Genomic DNA, 19,192 nt, shown 5'->3' on the forward strand with positions numbered 1-19,192 from the left:
TTATTTTTTGCACCCTTAGGTTCCAGATTTCTAAATAGTTGTAACTCAGCCAAATATTGTCCTATCCTAACAAACCATATATTAATGGAAAGATGATGTATACATCTCCATTTCAGTGGGATTTATGACCGGTTTTGTGGTCCAGGGTCACGAATATCAAATTATTTCTCCTGTCATATACACACACCTCAGACTAATGCAACCAGGGTTAGCATTTTAGGGTTTTTATTATTTTAAAGTTTACACATGCAACTGAGAAGAGAAGAATGACATCTCAGGTAAAAATAAAAAAAGCATACATTACATAGAACTTATCCTGACCTAGATGTAAATGTTACTATAAAGCCTCTAGAAATATCAGAACTGAGCTGCTGAACAAGTGAGACACAAGAAAAACATTGATGTGACAAAATTAATGGACCGGGCCAGAATAGGTCAAACCCTGACCAAACACAGTAAAACTGTTCAAAAATACTTGCAATTTAATCAAGGTTAGACTAAAGTCACTCCATCATGCATTATGTGAGAATTATGTACAGGCAGTTTTGGCAAACACCATCCATGTGTGGTAAAATACATATTTTTAAAGTCTAAAATCAAAGACCATAGTATCAACAGTTATCACAAAAGTAATAGCATATTAGTGTAGATTTTTGAAGCACAGCACAAAACTGAAATTAACTTTACAGTGCTATACGTGTTTGACATACATGTGTGGATTATATATTAAATACGAAATCATGAATTTGAGCATTTATATTCTGAAAAGTTGAATTGTGATTAACTAAACTCTGTTTAGCTTTAGTGAGCACTACTCACAGTTCCTTCAGAACATGTACAAATCTAGTTTGATGTACTGAAATTAATTATTTTGATATTTTAGTAAGTGTTGCTGTTATGTCTTAACATTTTCATTGGTATGCTATATACTGGGTGATAGCTAAGTATGAAACATCCACGTAAAGTGCAGTATAGTAAAATCAGGCTGAAAGAAAAAAACAAAAAAAAAGAGCGTGTCTGTTAATATTCTGAACATTTATCTCAAACGATACATTTAAAAGGTAAGTTTTTTCATGTGAAACACAAATCAAGCATTAGATCATCATACACAGACAGAGATGTACAGTAAGTTATTTCTGCATGAGATCTGGGTGTTGTCACTTTTTGTTCATAGAAAAAAATCTGTTCTTGACATCCCTTGAGTGTTTCTTAAAACAATCACACAGCAGAATAATGACACCCGCCACAGTTTCACCTTCACTCCTGAATCTCCAATGTTATTCTCACTCGGGTCCAGCTCTCTCAGATGAGATGGGTTCGATCTCAGATCAGCACAACCTGATATTACAAGATCTCAACCTGCAAGTGTCTGAGAAACAGATTAACCCTTTCAGTCAGAATACAGTGAGAATCACACAGACAAAGATGTAGAGTTATTACATTAAATAGTCTTTATCAACTATCAGAGTATCCAAGCAAGTCTGTCTATGTGGTTTATTTCTTCCCATTTGGTGTTACTTTACATGTATGAATATGTACACTTATGTAAAACATTCAGTGAGCACATTATCATGTACGTGTGTTCAGTGGGAATCACACCCATGGCCTTAAGTGTTCATTTCAATAATCTAATACTGATGTAGGTCCATGCAGCATTTCTTAAGACATTAATATAATTGAATAGTGTTATATAATAATGCAATAAAATATAAAATAATGCCTTTAGCTCATTTTCGGTTGCATTTGTATCTTTTACATGAACAAAAATGTACTGTACATGCACAAGAACATGGTTTTTATGATCTTGCTTAATACATTTATCTTTTTTTGCCAAATAAGCTTTGGTAGTACAGCTTTAAAGCACAAGTTAGGTATGATTGGACTATTTTAAGGTTAATGAATGGTCAACTAGACCTAATAGAACACTTTATTATCATAAACACACTGGAAAAAGCTGGTAACAGAGGAGACTGAATCTCAGAGCTGATCTCAGAATAGCAGAGCTACAGAAAATTAGACACAAATCACAAAAAGGGAAATAAAGATATTGTGAGTCTGTCTGGTGAAGAATGTGTCAACATGCATGGATATACAATATACAATGGCAGAATTAGAAACATACCCCAGTTTCTCCAGTTTACACTGAGGATCTACCAGTAGATCTGAAAGCTGCTTTATTCCTAAATCTGTAATGACATTCCCACTCAGGTCCAGCTCTCTCAGATGAGACGGGTTTGATCTCAGAGCTGAACTCAGATCAGCACAACCTCTGTTACTGATATAACAAGATCTCAGCCTGTGAGTGTGAAAAACACATTAAATACTGATGTCTAGAAACGTACGTGGAAAAAACTACTATAACTAAAGATTATAGTATTTCCAGTCTTTACTAAAACAAACATATTAAATAAAGCCAGTGACACTCACTCCAGTTTCTCCAGTTTACACTGAGGATGTTTCAGTAGATCTGAAAGCTGCTTCACTCCTGAATCTCCAATGTTATCCCCACTCAGGTCCAGCTCTCTCAGATGAGACGGGTTTGATCTCAGAGCTGAACTCAGATCAGCACTACCTCTGTCACTGATATGACAAGATCTCAACCTGTGAGTGTGAAGAAAAGCACATTAAATACTGATAGTGCTTCCTTTCAGGTACTGCTCTGAGACACAAGGTTAAGGATTCATATGCATCTTTATTAGGGCAATCCAGAATCATAATCCATAAAACAGGCAAAGGGTCAAACACATGGGCAAACTGTCCAGACATTAAAACAAGGTCCAAGACACAGGCAAACAGAGAAATCCAGGGAGACCAGCAGATGATTGGAACCAGGATAATGCTCAGAATTGCATGCTCAGAAAAATACACTAAACAAGACTGCACAATAAAAGACTGAATGAGCAGGGTTTAAATAGGCAAACAAAAATGAGATATGAAGAACATGTGGCAGTAATCAAAACATGAGTCCAGGCAGTGGGTAATGGGAAGTGTGGTTCATGATGGGAAAGCAATACAGGAGACGGAATGAGTGCCCTCTGGTGGTTATCCTGGGCACTCCAGCTGGTGGGTGTAAAGCCTTGTTTATACTTTATACTCCGCAATGCAAACCTCTGCTGATTGTGCGCTCCTCCCCAAATGGACAAGGTGTTTATACTTGATGCGCTTGCAGTTGTATTATTCTTTGAAATTAAAGAGTAATTGTTCAATAAAGCATCAGGAAACAGTGGTGAGAAGAAGTAAGATAACCACATGACAATGGTTACTTTAGTACACTTCACCAAAACCACACTACAAAAGATTTATGTAAAACCCAGTAAACCTTAATATTATTACTTGTGACATTAGAACAAAATATATGGATAAGAGAACATGTATAAAACTAAATGAATGATCTCTTAAATATTTTCTAATGTGCCTAAACATTTTCATTTAATTTTGCATTGTTATTAAACATGGACCTTTATTTTCATTAGAGTGCCTATTTCTCCTATTTTAGTCTAATTATGTAAATGTAAGCAACTAATTTAGACAAGTGCATACTGGGTGCTGATGTGGTGAAAGCTGCCTGCTTGGCCAGATTCACCTCAAACTTGTGCATCTTTGGATGCGGAGCTGCATGGAAAGTTACAAAATTGTCTGTGCACACCACTCGAAATGGGGTCTTGCACACACAACGCGCACCGCCCACTGCGATGATGTCATTTTTGCTGTACACACCTTCGCGCTTGTGCGGACGTGTCGAGTATAAACCAAGCTTGACAATTCCAGACTTTACTAAAACAAATATATAAAATAAAGCCAGAGACACTAACCACAGTTTCTCCAGTTTACACTGAGGATGTTTCAGTAGATCTGAAAGCTGCTTCACTCCTGAATCTGTAAAGTTATTCTCACTCAGGTCCAGCTCTCTCAGATGAGACGGGTTTGATCTCAGAGCTGAACTCAGATCAGCACAACCTCCATCACTGATCCAACAAGATCTCAACCTGTGAGTGTGAAGAAAACACATAAATTACTGATGTCTAGAAAAGTATAGAGAAAAATCTTAAACTTAAAAAAAAAAAACAATGAAGCCAATGACTCACTCCAGTTTCTCCAGTTTACACTGAGGATCTGCCAGTAGAGCTGAAAACTGCTTCACTCCTGAATCTCTAATGTAATTCCCACTCAGGTCCAGCTCTCTCAGATGAGACAGGATTGATCTCAAAGCTGAACTCAGATCAGCATAATCTTCATCCCTGGAGATTTTACAAGATCTCAACCTGTGAGTGTGAAGAGAAGCATGTGTAAATGTCCTGTGAGAATCAAATAATGATTGGGCTCTAATCTACAAAATTGAGGATCAGGCAAGTTGGTTTAGGTTCACCTGAAACAAACTGTTTTTCAGATTCATCATTAAACTTATTTTCTCTCTGTTGATATGTTGCTTTAATATAATAATGACAAAAAGGTTGCTGACCCCTAATTTTATGAAGTACAGATAGATTTATTCACGTTGTTTAAGTGCCATTTTTATTTTTTCTAGTTAATTGCTGAACACAAATTCCTTGATCATTATATCACACATACACATTATATATTGTAGACAACCATATGTAAAGGTTCAAGTAAAAAAGTCAACTAATTGCACAGATGAATCCTGATGATCCATGTTTAAAAAAAATATATAAATCACAAATTTGAATAGTAACACAAGTAACTTATTTCTGAAGCAATGTTTTATTAAATGTTTAAAGTTTAGTTTGTTTTAAAAACAGATTTCTAGTGATTTATTTTGCTTTGCAAGCTACAGCAGATCAAACTGTCATTATCTCAATCATACAGAGTAACTGAAGCAAAACAGACTTTACGTGCAGCTCTGCAACCTCGATCTATGTTAAACCATTTGTACGAGCTGCTGAAAGTGTCACAGTGTTTCCCAATCCTGGTCCTGGAGCCCCAACACTGTACACATTCTATGCTCTTTTATCTGACACACACATCTGAGGCCTTTGAGTCTTTACTAATGAGTTGATCATGTGCGATGGATTTGGGAGACAACCAAACCTTGCTGAGGAAACTCCAGGACCAGGATTGGGAAACGCTCTCAGAACTGCTTGTTTCTGCTGACTAACAGGTTCATTCATACACTTTAATAGGATTTATAGCTCACCAGTTAATAACCAAGGCTGCGTGTCTATAAGAAAAGATTAACCCTCTGTGTGCTGATATTGGCATTCCTCAACTCACCCCAGTTTCTGAAGTTTACACTGAGTATGTTTTATTAGATCTGAAAGCGGCTTCACTCGTGAATATTCAGTGCCATATTCACTCAGGTCCAGCTCTCTCAGATGAGACGGGTTTGATCTTAGAGCTGAACTCAGAACAACATAACCTTCATCACTAATATAACAAGATCTCAACCTGTGAGTGTGAAGAAAGGGAAGAAAAATTAGCATTTCCATGTGTCTAACAAAAAAGAAACTTTCACAGAAAAGAATCTACTTGTTGAGCATAACTAACAGGTTCACTTGGTCTTCTTTCAAACAAATATATTAAATAAAGCCTGTAACACTCACCCCAGTTTCTCCAGTTTACACTGAGGATCTGCCAGTAGAGCTGAAAGCTGCTTCACTCCCAATTCACTAATGTCATTCCCGCTCAGGTCCAGCTCTCTCAGATGAGACGGGTTTGATCTCAGAGCTGAGCTCAGAATAACATATCTTCTGTCACTGATATTACAAGATCTCAACCTGTTTTCAATGAGAATAAAGAGAAGACAATAATAAACTCACTCAGAGAGCAAAGAGAACCAAGATATCAATTTACACACCGATATAGTATTTATGTTCAGTATTAGTGCTGGTTGGACGCTAGGTTGTGCTATGAATTTTTTTTTACTTAACCTGTTAACTGTCACTGGCCCACCGGTGGGCCCATTTGCCACTGCATATTTAAAACAATTATATCCTATATTTATCCTGATCTAATGTTGACAATCCATATATCATTCGAAAGCTTACGAACTCAAGATTCATCCTGTGAAAAAACATTTTGAAATCGGATTTTGCGTACCCATGGAAACGGTACTCTAAATTCTTCTAGCGGCACCTCCCCTAGTGGGCGTCGTCATGTTTCCTATTACAACATTTATTTAAAAAACTTTATAATAAAAACCTTTTCTAAACTTGACAAAACACATATCGTCGGAAAGGTCTGAGTCTCATGGTTCTATATCTGCCCACTGTTTTGTGATATTTGGACAAAAAAATATACATTTGTTACAGGAGAGTACGTAAAAAAAATCAATGGAATTTCAATGACACCCGGTGGCTATTTGTGGAACAGCGCCTAAACAAAATCTCATGGGAACTTAAATTTTTGTGGTATCAACTTCAAATTTGGAACACAAATTGGTTAGACATTTGGCTTTTATGTGATAGTACTTTTAGAGTACAAATTATTTCGTAACATATATATTTTACATAAAATATAAAATATTTAGTACAGTACATTTGATTTACAGTAAATTTAAACTTTCATAACTTTTTCATACTTTCATTTTTTTAAGTGTTTTTACTTGAGCCATAATCTGCTGACTTTCCTCTTTAAAATGAGACCAAACTTATGTCTATATTCCAAAGCATTCTTGAATTGCAACCATTTAAGTTTGGATAGTGCATTTTCATGTATATTTTCAAAAAGGGGGGTGACAGTTAACAGGTTAACTAAAATTTTAATAAAAAAATGTATGTTTCATTTACATGCTTAAAGGATTTATTCAACCAAAGATGAAGGAAATGTGCAGTGAGGTGTCAAAGTAGTGCCTGTATGGAAAGATCAATGATGTGTCTCTACTAGTGTCCTTAAAAAAAAATCAGCAGTTAAATCATAAACAGCTGTTAAATAAGACAAACAAAGATTAAATAAAATCATAATTTGTGTTTATTATTGATTTGTGTCTGTCTGACTTGACTTTGTTTTTACCTGCAAACCGAAAACCACAGAGAGCTGCAGGTAGTGATGTCTGTCATGTACGTTTTTAAAAAATCTGACGCTTGTTCTGCATTTACTGCATAAATGATATTGTTTACATATTCCTGATATTTTATTTAGCTTTCAAATGCAATTTGGACTCTTCAATTGTGACTAAACTGGCTGAGTTTCACAAAAGTGTATCAAGCATTCTGCGTTAGTTCAGGCCAAGGTTATTATAGTTTTGCTTTCATAAATCAGTTTTTATTTTAATATAATTTTCAATTTAGCTGTAAATTTCAGTTTAGTTTTAGTTAGTTTCATAAATTTGCTAGTTTTGGTTTAGTTTTTATTTTGTGAACACATTTCTATTTAGTTTTTATATATTTAGTTTCAGTTTCTGTTTTAATAATTATAGTTTAGCAGAGTTCCCAGAACACATCCAGTGTAGACCAAAGCGAGATTTTTAATTTCAGAAAAGTTTCATGTTTGCACAGATTACACTTAACTCTTGTGCAGACGTCTTAACAATAATAATAAAATAATGGGCCGCGATTGAACAAAGAACCAAATACATTTTTATACCTAAAAATATAAAAGTAAAAATTATGACAATTCTCATTCTTATTAGAGATTAAATCTTGTTAAACATACCTATTTAAATTACTGTGAAGCCATTGTGTGTGTGTACTGGTATTCCCTACGTTGTGGGAAAATGTCTCCACATGGATAATATTATCTATAATAATATTAGTAGTAGTAAATGATTTGTAAAAAAAAAAAAAAAAAGAACAAACAAGATAATTACAGCACCCTTCAGCCTGTCATCATCATGCAAACATAAAATCTCAAACATACAGTAGTACTTGACAGGTTTTTTGGGCTTGACGGACTTTTGCTGTTGCATCCGCGTCTCTTGTCGCGCATGAAACGGCATTCTAAAAACAGCGTGCTCAAGTTAAACGAAGTTCAACTTGCGTCTCATTACCTTGTGTCATTTACCATTTCACTGACACAAATGCGTTCTTTGTGAACAGATGCTTAGGTAGCACCATATACAGACATTTCCCTCAACAGCCACAGGTCTGATTTTCCGCCACAGTAAAGAGCTTTTGCTAATTATTATTTTATTTCAGTTAGATTTTTAGTAACTGTTGTTGGTTTCGTTTAGTTTTAGTTTTTCATTTATTATGTTTTTTAAATTTTATTTGAGTTTACGAAATTGTTTTTTGACCAATAGTTTTAGTTTTAGTTATCATTTACTAAAATAACCTTGATTCAGGCAGGCCTCATAGTCAAGCTGAGCTATCAGCAAATATGGCAAAACTCCAACCCTGCCCATATCAGCTGATCCGATTCCTATGCACTCAATTGGCAACTCTCCAGCAGGGTGCCTTACTTAAAGGCCCACTGAAGTGCTTTTAAACGCGCAGCATTATTCAATGTGTTGACGTGATTTCCCCTGAAACGACTCCAGCTGTTAGCAGCTCCTCCTCTTTTTTGAAACAACCAATAGCGTTTCATTAATACCACAGTTCAACTAGAGACTTTCTGTTTCTGTCAGGTAAAGCCAGAGTTTCCTCCTAATCTCTAACTGTTTATCATCATAATCTCCTCCATATCGCTTTGAAATAAAGCATTGCATGCAGCATTTAAATGGGTCCGATATGTTTTGTTGTATGTGCCGACTCGCGCATGTGATCCGCTCGCTCTTGCGTCTAACGGCTCTGGTCTAGACTGTGTGTTTGCGCTGCAGCTGTGTGCAAAAGTAACGTGAAACCAGACTTCATTCGCCTCAACTGAAAGCATATTTACACTGTCTGAATCGTTTCCTATCGCATGTATAGTGCGCTATGTGCCTTTCACCATGTAGAAAATAGTGAATGTGTGAACAACTGACCGATTTCAGATGCAGTTTCAGGGTCTATTTATAGTGCAGGAGCGGGTGCTTCAGATTCTAGAGACCATTTGATTGGACAGAAGATTTGATGAGGAGGTTAAGTCTGCGATGATGTCATCAAAATCTGAGATTCATTTTAATGGAAGCGAGAGACTGTAAAATTTGAATGCTTATATCTCCTAAATGCAAATTTTTTCATTGTTTTGGAACACACCAGCTTATTCCTAACCTTAAGGGTAACATAATCATACTAAAAGCTAAAAAACTTCCATTTTGATTTCAGTGGGGCTTTAAACGCAGCTTCAGTCTGGCTGCTTCCATTACACACTGCTTTGATTGTGTTGCTCAGGAGCTAATTAAAAAAAGCCTATTTCGGGAGGAAAAAACACATAATTTCACTAGGATTGTGCAATCACGGATTATCGAGAGGAATTCATTCCCGTCACGGATTTCACCTCAGATTAATGAACTTGATCACGCAAATGAGCTGCATTGATTGTAAGCTGCCTGATTTGGAAATGACTAAGTTAGCATCGCTGCAGTATTGACATGGACTTGCTGAAGTTATACTAATACTAAGTATACTAAAATACTAAGTTCAGATATGATCATTCTGCACTTACCACATGTAGGAGGAGATCAAGAAGGATAACATCCAAGTCACAGCTGGCTATAATTCACTCTCCCTTAATCTCTGAATGTCTCTACGAAGCTAAGCTAAGTTCCTTTTAATGCTCACTGCTTAAAAGTGATCAAGTTATTGGCATCATGCTTGTTGTGCAGATAGCGTCAGGTCACGGTTGTCATAGCACACACCAAGTTTGGTCAGCTAAAGCGTTGCAGAGATATAGCCTCATGGTAATTTTGGCATGCTTTTCGTCAAATTCTTTTGCCCGTTATTAGAGAACGTTTTGACAAATGAACTTGAATTCCATAATTTTTGACAGCATAGTCTGAAGATGATCTGGTTAAATTTTCATGAAAATCTGAGCAGCTGCCTAGGATGAGTTTGGAAAACTCAAAATGGCAGAAAAATTCTCATGATGGAAAACGACATCATAGGTGCAATCAAATTATCTTGAGCCAAGGAATCAGAGGAAATTAGCCCTTACGATTTAAAAGTTATTTGCATAATCGTGAGTGCAACTTTGGACAGATGGTGGCACTACAGCAATTGAGTTAGAGACTGCAAATGTGAGAGTTCAAACTATCCTCTATCTGTGTGCCAAAGTTCATAATTTCCCCGCAAATGGTTCTATGGGCTGCCATAGACTTAAAAGCAGAAGAGGAAGAATAAACGGAATAATAAGAAAATAAGAACGCCAATGGATACAATAAGTACCTACGCACCTTCGGTGCTTGGCCCCTAATAAAAATGTTAACAATTAGAATAGGGTTTCAGTGTTTCATGCTTGAACCTCTAAAATACATTGAACAGTGAGAGATTGTGTTATTTTGCATTAACAAGTATGCACAAGATAACTCACTCCAGTTTCTCCAGTTTACACTGAGGATGTTCCAGTAGATCTGAAAGCTGCATCATTCCTGAATCTGTAATGTTATTCTCACTCAGGTCCAGCTCTCTCAGATGAGACGGGTTTGATCTTAGAGCTGAACTCAGAACAGCATAACCTCTGTCACTGATTTTACAAGCTCTCAACCTGTGAGTGTGAGAAATAAAAATATGGTAAAATCAGAATACAATTTTGCAGAGTATATGTACACTATATTGCCAAAAGTATTGGGCCGCCCCTCCCAATCAACGAGTTCAGGTGTTCAATCCCTTCATGGCCACAGGTGTATAAATCAAGCACTAGGCCGGCAGACGCTTCTACACACATTAGTGAGAGAATGGGCTGCTCTCAGGAGCTCAGAGAACTCAAGCGTGGTACCGTAATCGGTGGACACCTGTGCAATAAGTCCATTCGGGAAATTTCAACTGAAAAAATGTGAATAATTAGTTCATTTTTTAATCGATTCCCAGCACTACCTAAAACACAATAATCCGTTGCAGTTTTCCAGCTATTTATTCAAGTGCATTTTTTTGGTTTTGTTTTGTTAACTGAGAGTCCATTGGTTTTTTTTGTTTTGGTTGTTTTGTTCATTTATTGTGGATATTTAAAATGCTTTCCGTTTTCAGTGTTAAATAGTCTTTAGAAATAAAAGTTTATTGATCTTTGAAAAGGTGTACCTGCATTATTATGCCATTATCATTATTTTAGATGAAAATGGTCTCAGAGCGACAATATTATCGTTTATCGCAATAATTTGCAAAAATTGCAAAAATTGTTATTGTGACAGGCCTATAGTCAACAGCAACCTTTTAGTCAGGTTTTCAACCCCCTTGGTTTTCGGATTTTCACACGATCATGCTGTCATCAATTACCTTAGTTTCATCAGACGATTGCTTTATATAATGTAAAGCTTCTGCTAAGATGCCCTTTAATGGTAGATTTCCCCCCTTAAACCAGTATATCATTTCATACTAGTATCATCCCTTATACCAAGCATAACTTGTATAACTGTATACCATGGCAAGCTTAAATGACGCCAACTCACGACCACTATCCTACCACTTTTTACTTTATGCTGTTTGTCACATCAAAATCTAAACAACAAAAGTATTCCTTGTGAAAGATGAATGACCAAAAACAATACCACTCACCCCAGTTTCTGCAGTTTACACTGAGGATCTTCCAGTAGATCTGGCAGCAGCTTCACTCCTGAATCTTCAAGTGTATTCCCACTCAGGTCCAGCTCTCTCAGATGAGATGGGTCCGATCTCAGAGATCTCAACCTGTGAGTATGAAGAAAACACATTAAATGCAAATGCCTAGAAAAGTATAAAAGAAAAAAGGACTCAGATCAGGCTAACAATGTTTTTTTTCCGTTTAGAGCAACAGAGTGTTGTTAGGCCAGTCTAAATAGTGCGAGCCTAAAACTCTGATTATTGTAATATTATTCTAACTAAGTGTACGTGGGAATCCGCAGCGTGACTATACAAAGTTACCATTAGAGAAAGTTAAGTTGGTCAGCTTGGTTCTATGGTAATGGTCATGGCCTCTGGTTAGATATAGTCTTACCTTAATTAAGTGTGTTCAGATCTATGGGGAATAAATAATATATTCTGGAATGAGCAAAGTGGAGTATGGCCATCTAGAATATCAGTCAATCGCCTCTGTCTAATGACCAAGACTGACGAGTTTGTGATTAAGAGATTGTATACCCGGCCGGTGCGAGTCTCGAAGTGTTACGAGAATCTGGATGAACGAGTGTAATTTCAATGAAGAGTTTAATAGAATAATCAAATGCGTAGCTAAACTATTATATAAATGACCAATAATCAATTGGCATTCTAACCTTAATTTGAGATCATGATGTAATGGAGTCAGATAAAAGTTTAATTGGAATTAAATTCCTTTGCCACGTTGGAAAGACCAAACACGCAGATAACCCTTCACCCGCGCCTTTGGCTGCCGTCCTTGGACTTGTGGGTGGGCTTACACCCCCTTGAATATCGGCCATTTCCACCACTGCTTATATTGTCCATTGTGTTAAACATTTCAAACTGACAGACTTTACATGGCTAATAAAACCAAATAAGAGCAATGTCTAAACACTGAATTAAAAATGTTCCTGCTGGGCTACAGTATACAATCAATCAATTTTAAACATTTAGACAGTTAAAGGAAAATGATTTTTTTATGCATTGCACAGCTCATATGTATTTACTCACTCATGTTCTCCAGATGTTTTGACCACTGATTTAATCTGATCCAGCTGCTGTTCTGGGTTCAGAAGCACAATCATCAGAGCTGAAAACTCAGCAGGAGAGAGTCTGAGTCCAGATTTCAGATGTGTTTTTATCTGATGGATTAGATAACTGTCATCCAGCTCTCTCAAAGCATCAAACAGGAGATTGCTTTCAACTGCATTTTCTGAAGAGGAATTCATGATCATGGTTTTGATGTGTTGAATTATTTCTTGACTGAATGAAAATCTGCTTCTTCTTCTCTGTGTCAGGAGGTCTTTTAAAGCTCTCTGACTGGACTCCAGTGTCAAACCTAGTAAGAAGCAGAAGAAGAGATCCATCTGTTTCTGTAGAGCGATGTTCAGCACTTCCCCAAGCGAGTTGTAGTGTGTGATGCTCCGCTCTCCAAATTCAAGATTTAGGCTGGAGAGATCTCTGAGATGGACTGCATTTCCTCCATTAATGATCTCAGTCACATATAGAGCTGCCAGAAACTCCTGTGTTCTGTGATTCAAGAAACCGAAGGACTTTTTTTGTTCATCTATCACTTTTATGATTGATGAGCTTGCTTTAACACGTTCAGCACTGAGTCCATAAGGTTCATCACTGAAGAGAGAGCTGCCGTTTACCAACAGGTCAAACGCTATTTTCCCCAGAGCTATGATGGTCTCTCTTCTCTCTCGATTCGGTTCAGTCTGAGCTAACAGAAATCTGCTGTACATCTGAGTGAGAGTCTTGGGGAAATCTGAACCTGTTCTGATCATTTCCTCTGGAATCGCTGTGATGATTCTGCAGTAATCTGGTGAATAACACATGCTGTTGATGCGTGGTGGTGATTTCTGGATGTGACTGATGACTTTATTGGCCATAATCGGATCACTGATGCTCTTTCTGAAATATTCCTCCTTCTGTTCATCATTAAAGCCCTGGATCTCTGTCACACGATCAATATATTCAGCAGGAATCTGATTGGCTGCTGCTGGTCTGCTGGTGATCCAGATCTGAGCGTTTGGAAGCAGATTTCCCATGATGAGGTTTGTCAGTAGATCAGAGACTGAGGCTGGTTTGTTTGTATTAATAATGCTCTTTGTGTTTTTGAAATCCAGAGGGAGTTTAAACTCATGTAGTCCATCAAAGATCAGCATGATCCTGTCAGAGTTAGGGTTCAGGTGTTCAGTGTTTTTAAAGCATTGCTGCAGAAGCTCCATGAAGCTACACTCCTTCACCGTCTCTCTGATAATGTTCAGCTTCTGGAAAGGGATCAGTAATACATATTCAATCTCAGGGTTTGACTTCTCTTCAGCCCAGTCCAGGATGAACTTCTGCACAGTCACAGTTTTTCCAATGCCCGCTTCACCCTTCATCAAAACTGTCCTGATTTTATGTCTTTTAAAGATGTTGTTGCTTATGATCTCTTTTTTGTCACTGATGTGAGAATCTGTTTCCTCTGTGATGTGCCGCTCAATGAAGACATCGTTCAGTAGTCGTCTTTCTCCAGGTGATGTTTCTTCATTCAGATACTGAAACTCCTCCTTCAGTCTCAGTTTAAACGTCTCTGATACTACAGAGACACAAACAGTTCAGCTACTTTCACTTCACATGCTTTGCATTTATGTTTACAACAGTAACATTATATAGTTTATATTAAGAACTTTTCTCCAAGAGACTAGGGAACATAAAACACTCAACACTGAACTAGAAGTCACTTCTGTCCTACAAGAGTTTGGATAAAAGATTCGAACAACATGGAACAGATGAAAGCAGCCAACATATTTAAAGGAATGATTCATATTCAAAACTGTATGACTTTCTACTGTGAAACAGATATTTTGAAAAAAAAAAAAAATCCATGCAATGAAAGTCAAAGTGGTTTGATTTAATTTGGTTCCAAACATTCTTCAAAATATCTTATTTTGTGTCCCACAGAAGAAAGTTAGTCATACAGGTTTGGCATGGGTGAGTAAATGATGACAGAATGATGGGGTGACATTTCTCTTTAAGCTTTACTGACAGCATTTGTGGCATAATGTGAGGCCACATGACTTAAACATCATAGGCTATGTGTCAAGATAGTGCCATAGACCTAGTCTGTGCAAAGTGATATCCAATCTATCAACTAATGTAATGCAATCTACCAAAGTAGGAGTACCCCAGTGCAATTATGTCTGTAACATAAGTTTATTCAACTAGAATGGTAGTCTCACCCCAACATTTTTTTTTTTTTTTATGAAAAAGAGGCACATACGCTGAAAAGATTCATGAGGTCCGGAGGAAGTAAAAGGGATCGAGTGACCCTTTCCTTTAATGTCAGTATCTGCAACACACAAATACAACTGTTGTTATTCATAGACCAACACAATTCAACAAAGTGTTTCAAAAAAGGAAAAAAGGACTCACCAATAATCAAACTGCCATCTCCCTTGAGGAAACATTTGAAAATAATTAACAATCAAGATTAGAAATTACAGATGACTCATTCTCAAAAAGATTCTCATGTATTTTTCCTTCAGCTGATGAATGATCATCCTACCTCTGTGGTGACGCTGATGACATCACTCTCTACGGTGTAGTTGAGTTTCCCCAGAGCTGCACATTTGATCTTATATTCAGTTCCTGCTCTCAGATCAGTCAGAGTAACTGTGTTTTCATCATTCATCACAGGTTTAGATGTCCAGATTATGCCCTGCTTCAATTTATACAGTAATCTGAGCTCCACTGTAGCAGGACATGATGGAGGAACCTTCAGAACCACACTATTATCTTTGACCTCTTCAGTGATTGGACAGGCTGGTTTGGATGGAGGAATAAAGCAAACAGCTTCATCACATTCACTTTCATACAGCAGAATGCAGGAACCAGGATTATTCTTCATTTCCTTTGAAGATACAATGAATTTGGCTGGTTTACGGTCTTTTGAGTCCATCAAGTTCTTAAATATCTTCAAGTTGTTCCTCGTGGTCTTGTGCATCTCAGGAGTGAGCCATGATTTCTGCTCTGAATCAAGGCTGTTCTCATTTTTTCCGTTTGTTGAAGGATTCAGATGGGCCTTTTGTAGTTGAAGCAACATGTCTGAACAGTTCAATGATGTGAATGTGTAACAGACCAGATTTCCAACCTCTAGATCCATCAAGACCAGATCTATGTTGACTCCTATCTGAGCACCAGCATCCTTCAGCTGTCTGAGGATTAGTTTAATGACGTCAGACTCTCTTTCTTTCTCCTTCAGCCATTCTGCCAGGCCTCGTCCACTGAATGGAGACTCATCGTGTTCTTGTAGAAGATCATTCAGGTCAGTTTCCTTCATCACGTCTCCACGGATGTTTGGCAGCAGAGAGCCGAGTTTCTTAATGAGTCTCAGTTTGTACTTGTAGCAGTTTTGCTTCATTTGCAGAATTTTATCATGAAATGCAGTAAAAGTTGAAGCAGGCAAATCTTTCAGAAGGTCATTGCATTTCATCTCAGTTGTATGTAAACTCTCAATCACTGATTCGGTTTCTAGGATTAGATCCATGCTGATGTCTTTCTGAAGTTTTAAAGCTTTTGTGTAAAGTTTGTCCAGAGGATAAAGCCAAACTCTCAGAGGAACTGCCAGTTCTTTCTTTTCTCCCAGCAGTTTTGGAAGATCAGTGAAAACCTTCAACGCATCTTCAAAAGAGGTCGGGTTAGACGGTAGCTGGAAGTCGCCATAAAACGTGCATGTGAATTTTTTGACTGCATTCTTCTGAGTGTCATTCATCTTCAGATTGACATTTACATCTACTGAAATGCATTTGAGCTTCTCAAAGGCCACTTTTCCTTCTCCTTCTACTGTGTTTATTTTCTCATCTGAGGAAACTTCTCTGTCAAACACAAAGCAGGCGTCTGCTCCATAAATCACTGCTGTCACCACGTGTGTCGCTGTGTCATTATCAAGCACCTCATGATGAACTATATCTGCAGGTGCCAAGTGTTTCATGGTCAGTTCTTCAAACCTGCAGGTTGAATGATAATGTAGTGTCAGTCTCTGCTGTTTGAAAGACTTCTTGGTGTCTTTGAGATATTTTGCTGCTCCAGTAACATTGACGAGTCCACCTAAAACACTCAGTTTCAGAGAGCCGTCAATGTTCATTAAATTGGATTTGTCCTCAATGGAGTCTGAAGCTGTGACATTGAAATCTGTGTTAATTTTGGGATGGACTTGTAGACTCTGCTGTAGCTTCTCTGGATCCCACAGTGTGATTCCTGCAATAGGAAAACATACACAAAACTTAACAGTTTTATTCCCATCTATATTCTGAAGTTTTTTACTGAGGTGTTTGTTCATATAACATTCACACTGATGTATATAACATTTTATTCCTAAAAACATGGTGAATTTTTTTCAGTCAGTTCAGACAGTATTTTCTGATTTATGGAGTGATAAAAAGATAAATCGTCTCACGTTATTTGACTGTAACCCTGTTGCACAATTTATCGCTACGGAAAAAACATCTTTGTTTGACCAGTTGTGAAGTATGTGTGGCAATCACATTTGGCTTTAAACAACCTCTGACAATGACGTCATTGGAATGCACGCTCGTGAGAGACTATAAATAGACGTGAAACATGTGCGCTTTCAGATCACTTTGCCTGAAGAGAAGTCCTGAACATGCCCCCAGTGTGGCAATGCAACGCAGCATCTTGTTCCCACTTTTTTCAGGGAATAGGGCTCCCCCTCAAGGTTGTATAGTGTATGCCCACCAACATGAGAAAGGTCTCGGACATGAATGTGGGATGTCGACTCAAGGACCGGAGTAACATGAACATCCAAACTATAAAATCTGATAAATGTGTGAGGAGAGGATCATCCTGCCGTATCACATACTTTTTGCAAGGGGGTACCTCTTGCCAAAGCCTTGGAGGGTGCAAACCCCCTATTGGGCTTAATACATGGGCTTAATACATGGCTGCATACATTCCACTGTACGTGCTTTGTCCGAACTGCTTGCATTTTAATTTATATGCTTAAATTTAACCCTGTTTTTATTTTTATTTTTAATTATACTCTTTATTTTTATCTTTCAATATTTTCTTTATTTTTTATTTCTTTTAATTCCTATTATAACTGTAATATTTTTATTTCATTTCTGTGTAAAGCACTTTGAATTGCCACTGTGTATGAAATGTGCTATACAAATAAACTTGCCTTGCCTTGCCTTGCCTATTGGAATGAGCCCTAACTCCTAGAGGTGAAACTTGAATGTGCGCCTCATAGGCTAGAGCAATAGCCACCCAGTCCCTCACCTAGTGTGACATAATTTGCTTGGTGACAGCCATCCCTCGGTTGCGGCCCCCATAGCAAATTAAAAGTTGTTGTAACTTATGCCACAAACAGAAGAGCATAAACTGGACACAGGTGAAGTTTCCCCTGCTCCGGTGAATGTGAATGGCGGAGGACAGAAGACTTCGAGAATCACCAGATGCATGGTCGAAAATGCAACTTTAGGAAGATAGTCAAGGTGAGGGTGCAAAATAGCTTTGACCAGTCCAGGGCCGGAGTCTAAGCAGAATGCCAAATTGACAGAGCCTGCAAATCCTCAATTTTCTTCTAATAAGGAATGGCCATGAGAAACACTTTAGACTTTAGAATCTTTACAGTCAGAAGGTTGTCATGCTCTGACTCTAGTGGTTCAAAAAGGGGTCTCGACTAACCACTCAAGGACTTTGGCCAAGTCCCTCAAGAGGATCTTTTCTCTAACGGGAGGCTTCAGCCACCTCGCTCCACAGATGAGGCGGACGATCAGAAGGTGCTTCCCAACTTGAGCCCCATCAATCAGAGTGTGACACGCCGATATGGTGGCCAAAAATACCATGAGAGTAGCAGGGAATGCTGATAATTTTTTCCTGCAGAAACTTCAGCACTGGAACAATCTGGCAGTGAACTGGATCTGCACGCCGTACAATACACCACCTTTCAAAGACACCCCATTTAAGAGCATAGATCATTCTTGTGGAGAGGGCCCTAGTTCTCGGAATAGACTGTATGACATCAGCTGGAAGCCCAGAATCCCTCAGTTGGTAGCCCCCAGGGGCCAAGTGTGAAGGTTCCAAGGCTCGCGTCAGGGATGAAATATTGTCCCCTGTGCCTGAGACAGAAGGTCACTCCTGTTCGGAAATCACCGAGGGCAAGCTGTCAATGAGAGGTATTAGGTCATAGAACCAAACTCTGGTTGGCCAACGAGGGCAACCAAGGTGTTGAAAGCCCTTGGCCAGGACTCCGGGGAGCAGAGCCATCGGTAGAATTTCATAAAGACGCATGGGCCATGGCATCCAGACCCAGAGGGGGTTGATGATTCAGAGAGTAGTAGAGGGGACATTGCGTGGTTGCCTGTGAAGCAAAAAGGTCCCCCTCTAAAATCTTCGTAAAGTATTTACCAAATCTTCAAAGTAGAGAATGCAAAAGAAGTTCTGCACGGGGTGTGAATTCCTTATCTCAGTGCTCTTTGGATATAAGGGATGGTTCAATTCAATAAATAAAGAATTTCCAAAGCACTCGAATGGTGTAGAAAAAGTTTTTTAAAAAAGCCTTTAATTCATCATGGCTTAATCTTATAAAACAGGTGGCAAGT

At 38.0% G+C, this 19,192-nt stretch overlaps 1 protein-coding gene across 1 annotated transcript in view; it reads right to left on the minus strand.

Moving 5' to 3' along the window:
- Positions 1 to 203: 203 nt before the first annotated feature.
- The window catches only part of LOC307121316 (uncharacterized protein), a 34,852-nt gene continuing 15,863 nt past the window's right edge, over positions 204 to 19,192 (minus strand). Inside the window, exons 3-15 of the mRNA XM_079808835.1 lie at positions 15,136 to 16,826; positions 15,003 to 15,024; positions 14,851 to 14,919; positions 12,591 to 14,166; positions 11,520 to 11,651; positions 10,342 to 10,515; positions 5,559 to 5,732; positions 5,230 to 5,403; positions 4,086 to 4,262; positions 3,813 to 3,986; positions 2,428 to 2,601; positions 2,123 to 2,296; positions 204 to 1,369 (exon numbers count right to left, since the gene is read on the minus strand). Coding sequence (XP_079664961.1) covers positions 1,345 to 1,369; positions 2,123 to 2,296; positions 2,428 to 2,601; positions 3,813 to 3,986; positions 4,086 to 4,262; positions 5,230 to 5,403; positions 5,559 to 5,732; positions 10,342 to 10,515; positions 11,520 to 11,651; positions 12,591 to 14,166; positions 14,851 to 14,919; positions 15,003 to 15,024; positions 15,136 to 16,826 — 4,736 coding nt within the window. The 3' untranslated portion in view covers positions 204 to 1,344. The remainder of the gene's footprint in view (positions 1,370 to 2,122; positions 2,297 to 2,427; positions 2,602 to 3,812; positions 3,987 to 4,085; positions 4,263 to 5,229; positions 5,404 to 5,558; positions 5,733 to 10,341; positions 10,516 to 11,519; positions 11,652 to 12,590; positions 14,167 to 14,850; positions 14,920 to 15,002; positions 15,025 to 15,135; positions 16,827 to 19,192) is intronic.

This window comes from Gobio gobio (genome assembly GCF_949357685.1).
Source record: "Gobio gobio genome assembly, chromosome: 25".
NCBI classification, from domain to species: Eukaryota; Metazoa; Chordata; class Actinopteri; order Cypriniformes; family Gobionidae; genus Gobio; species Gobio gobio.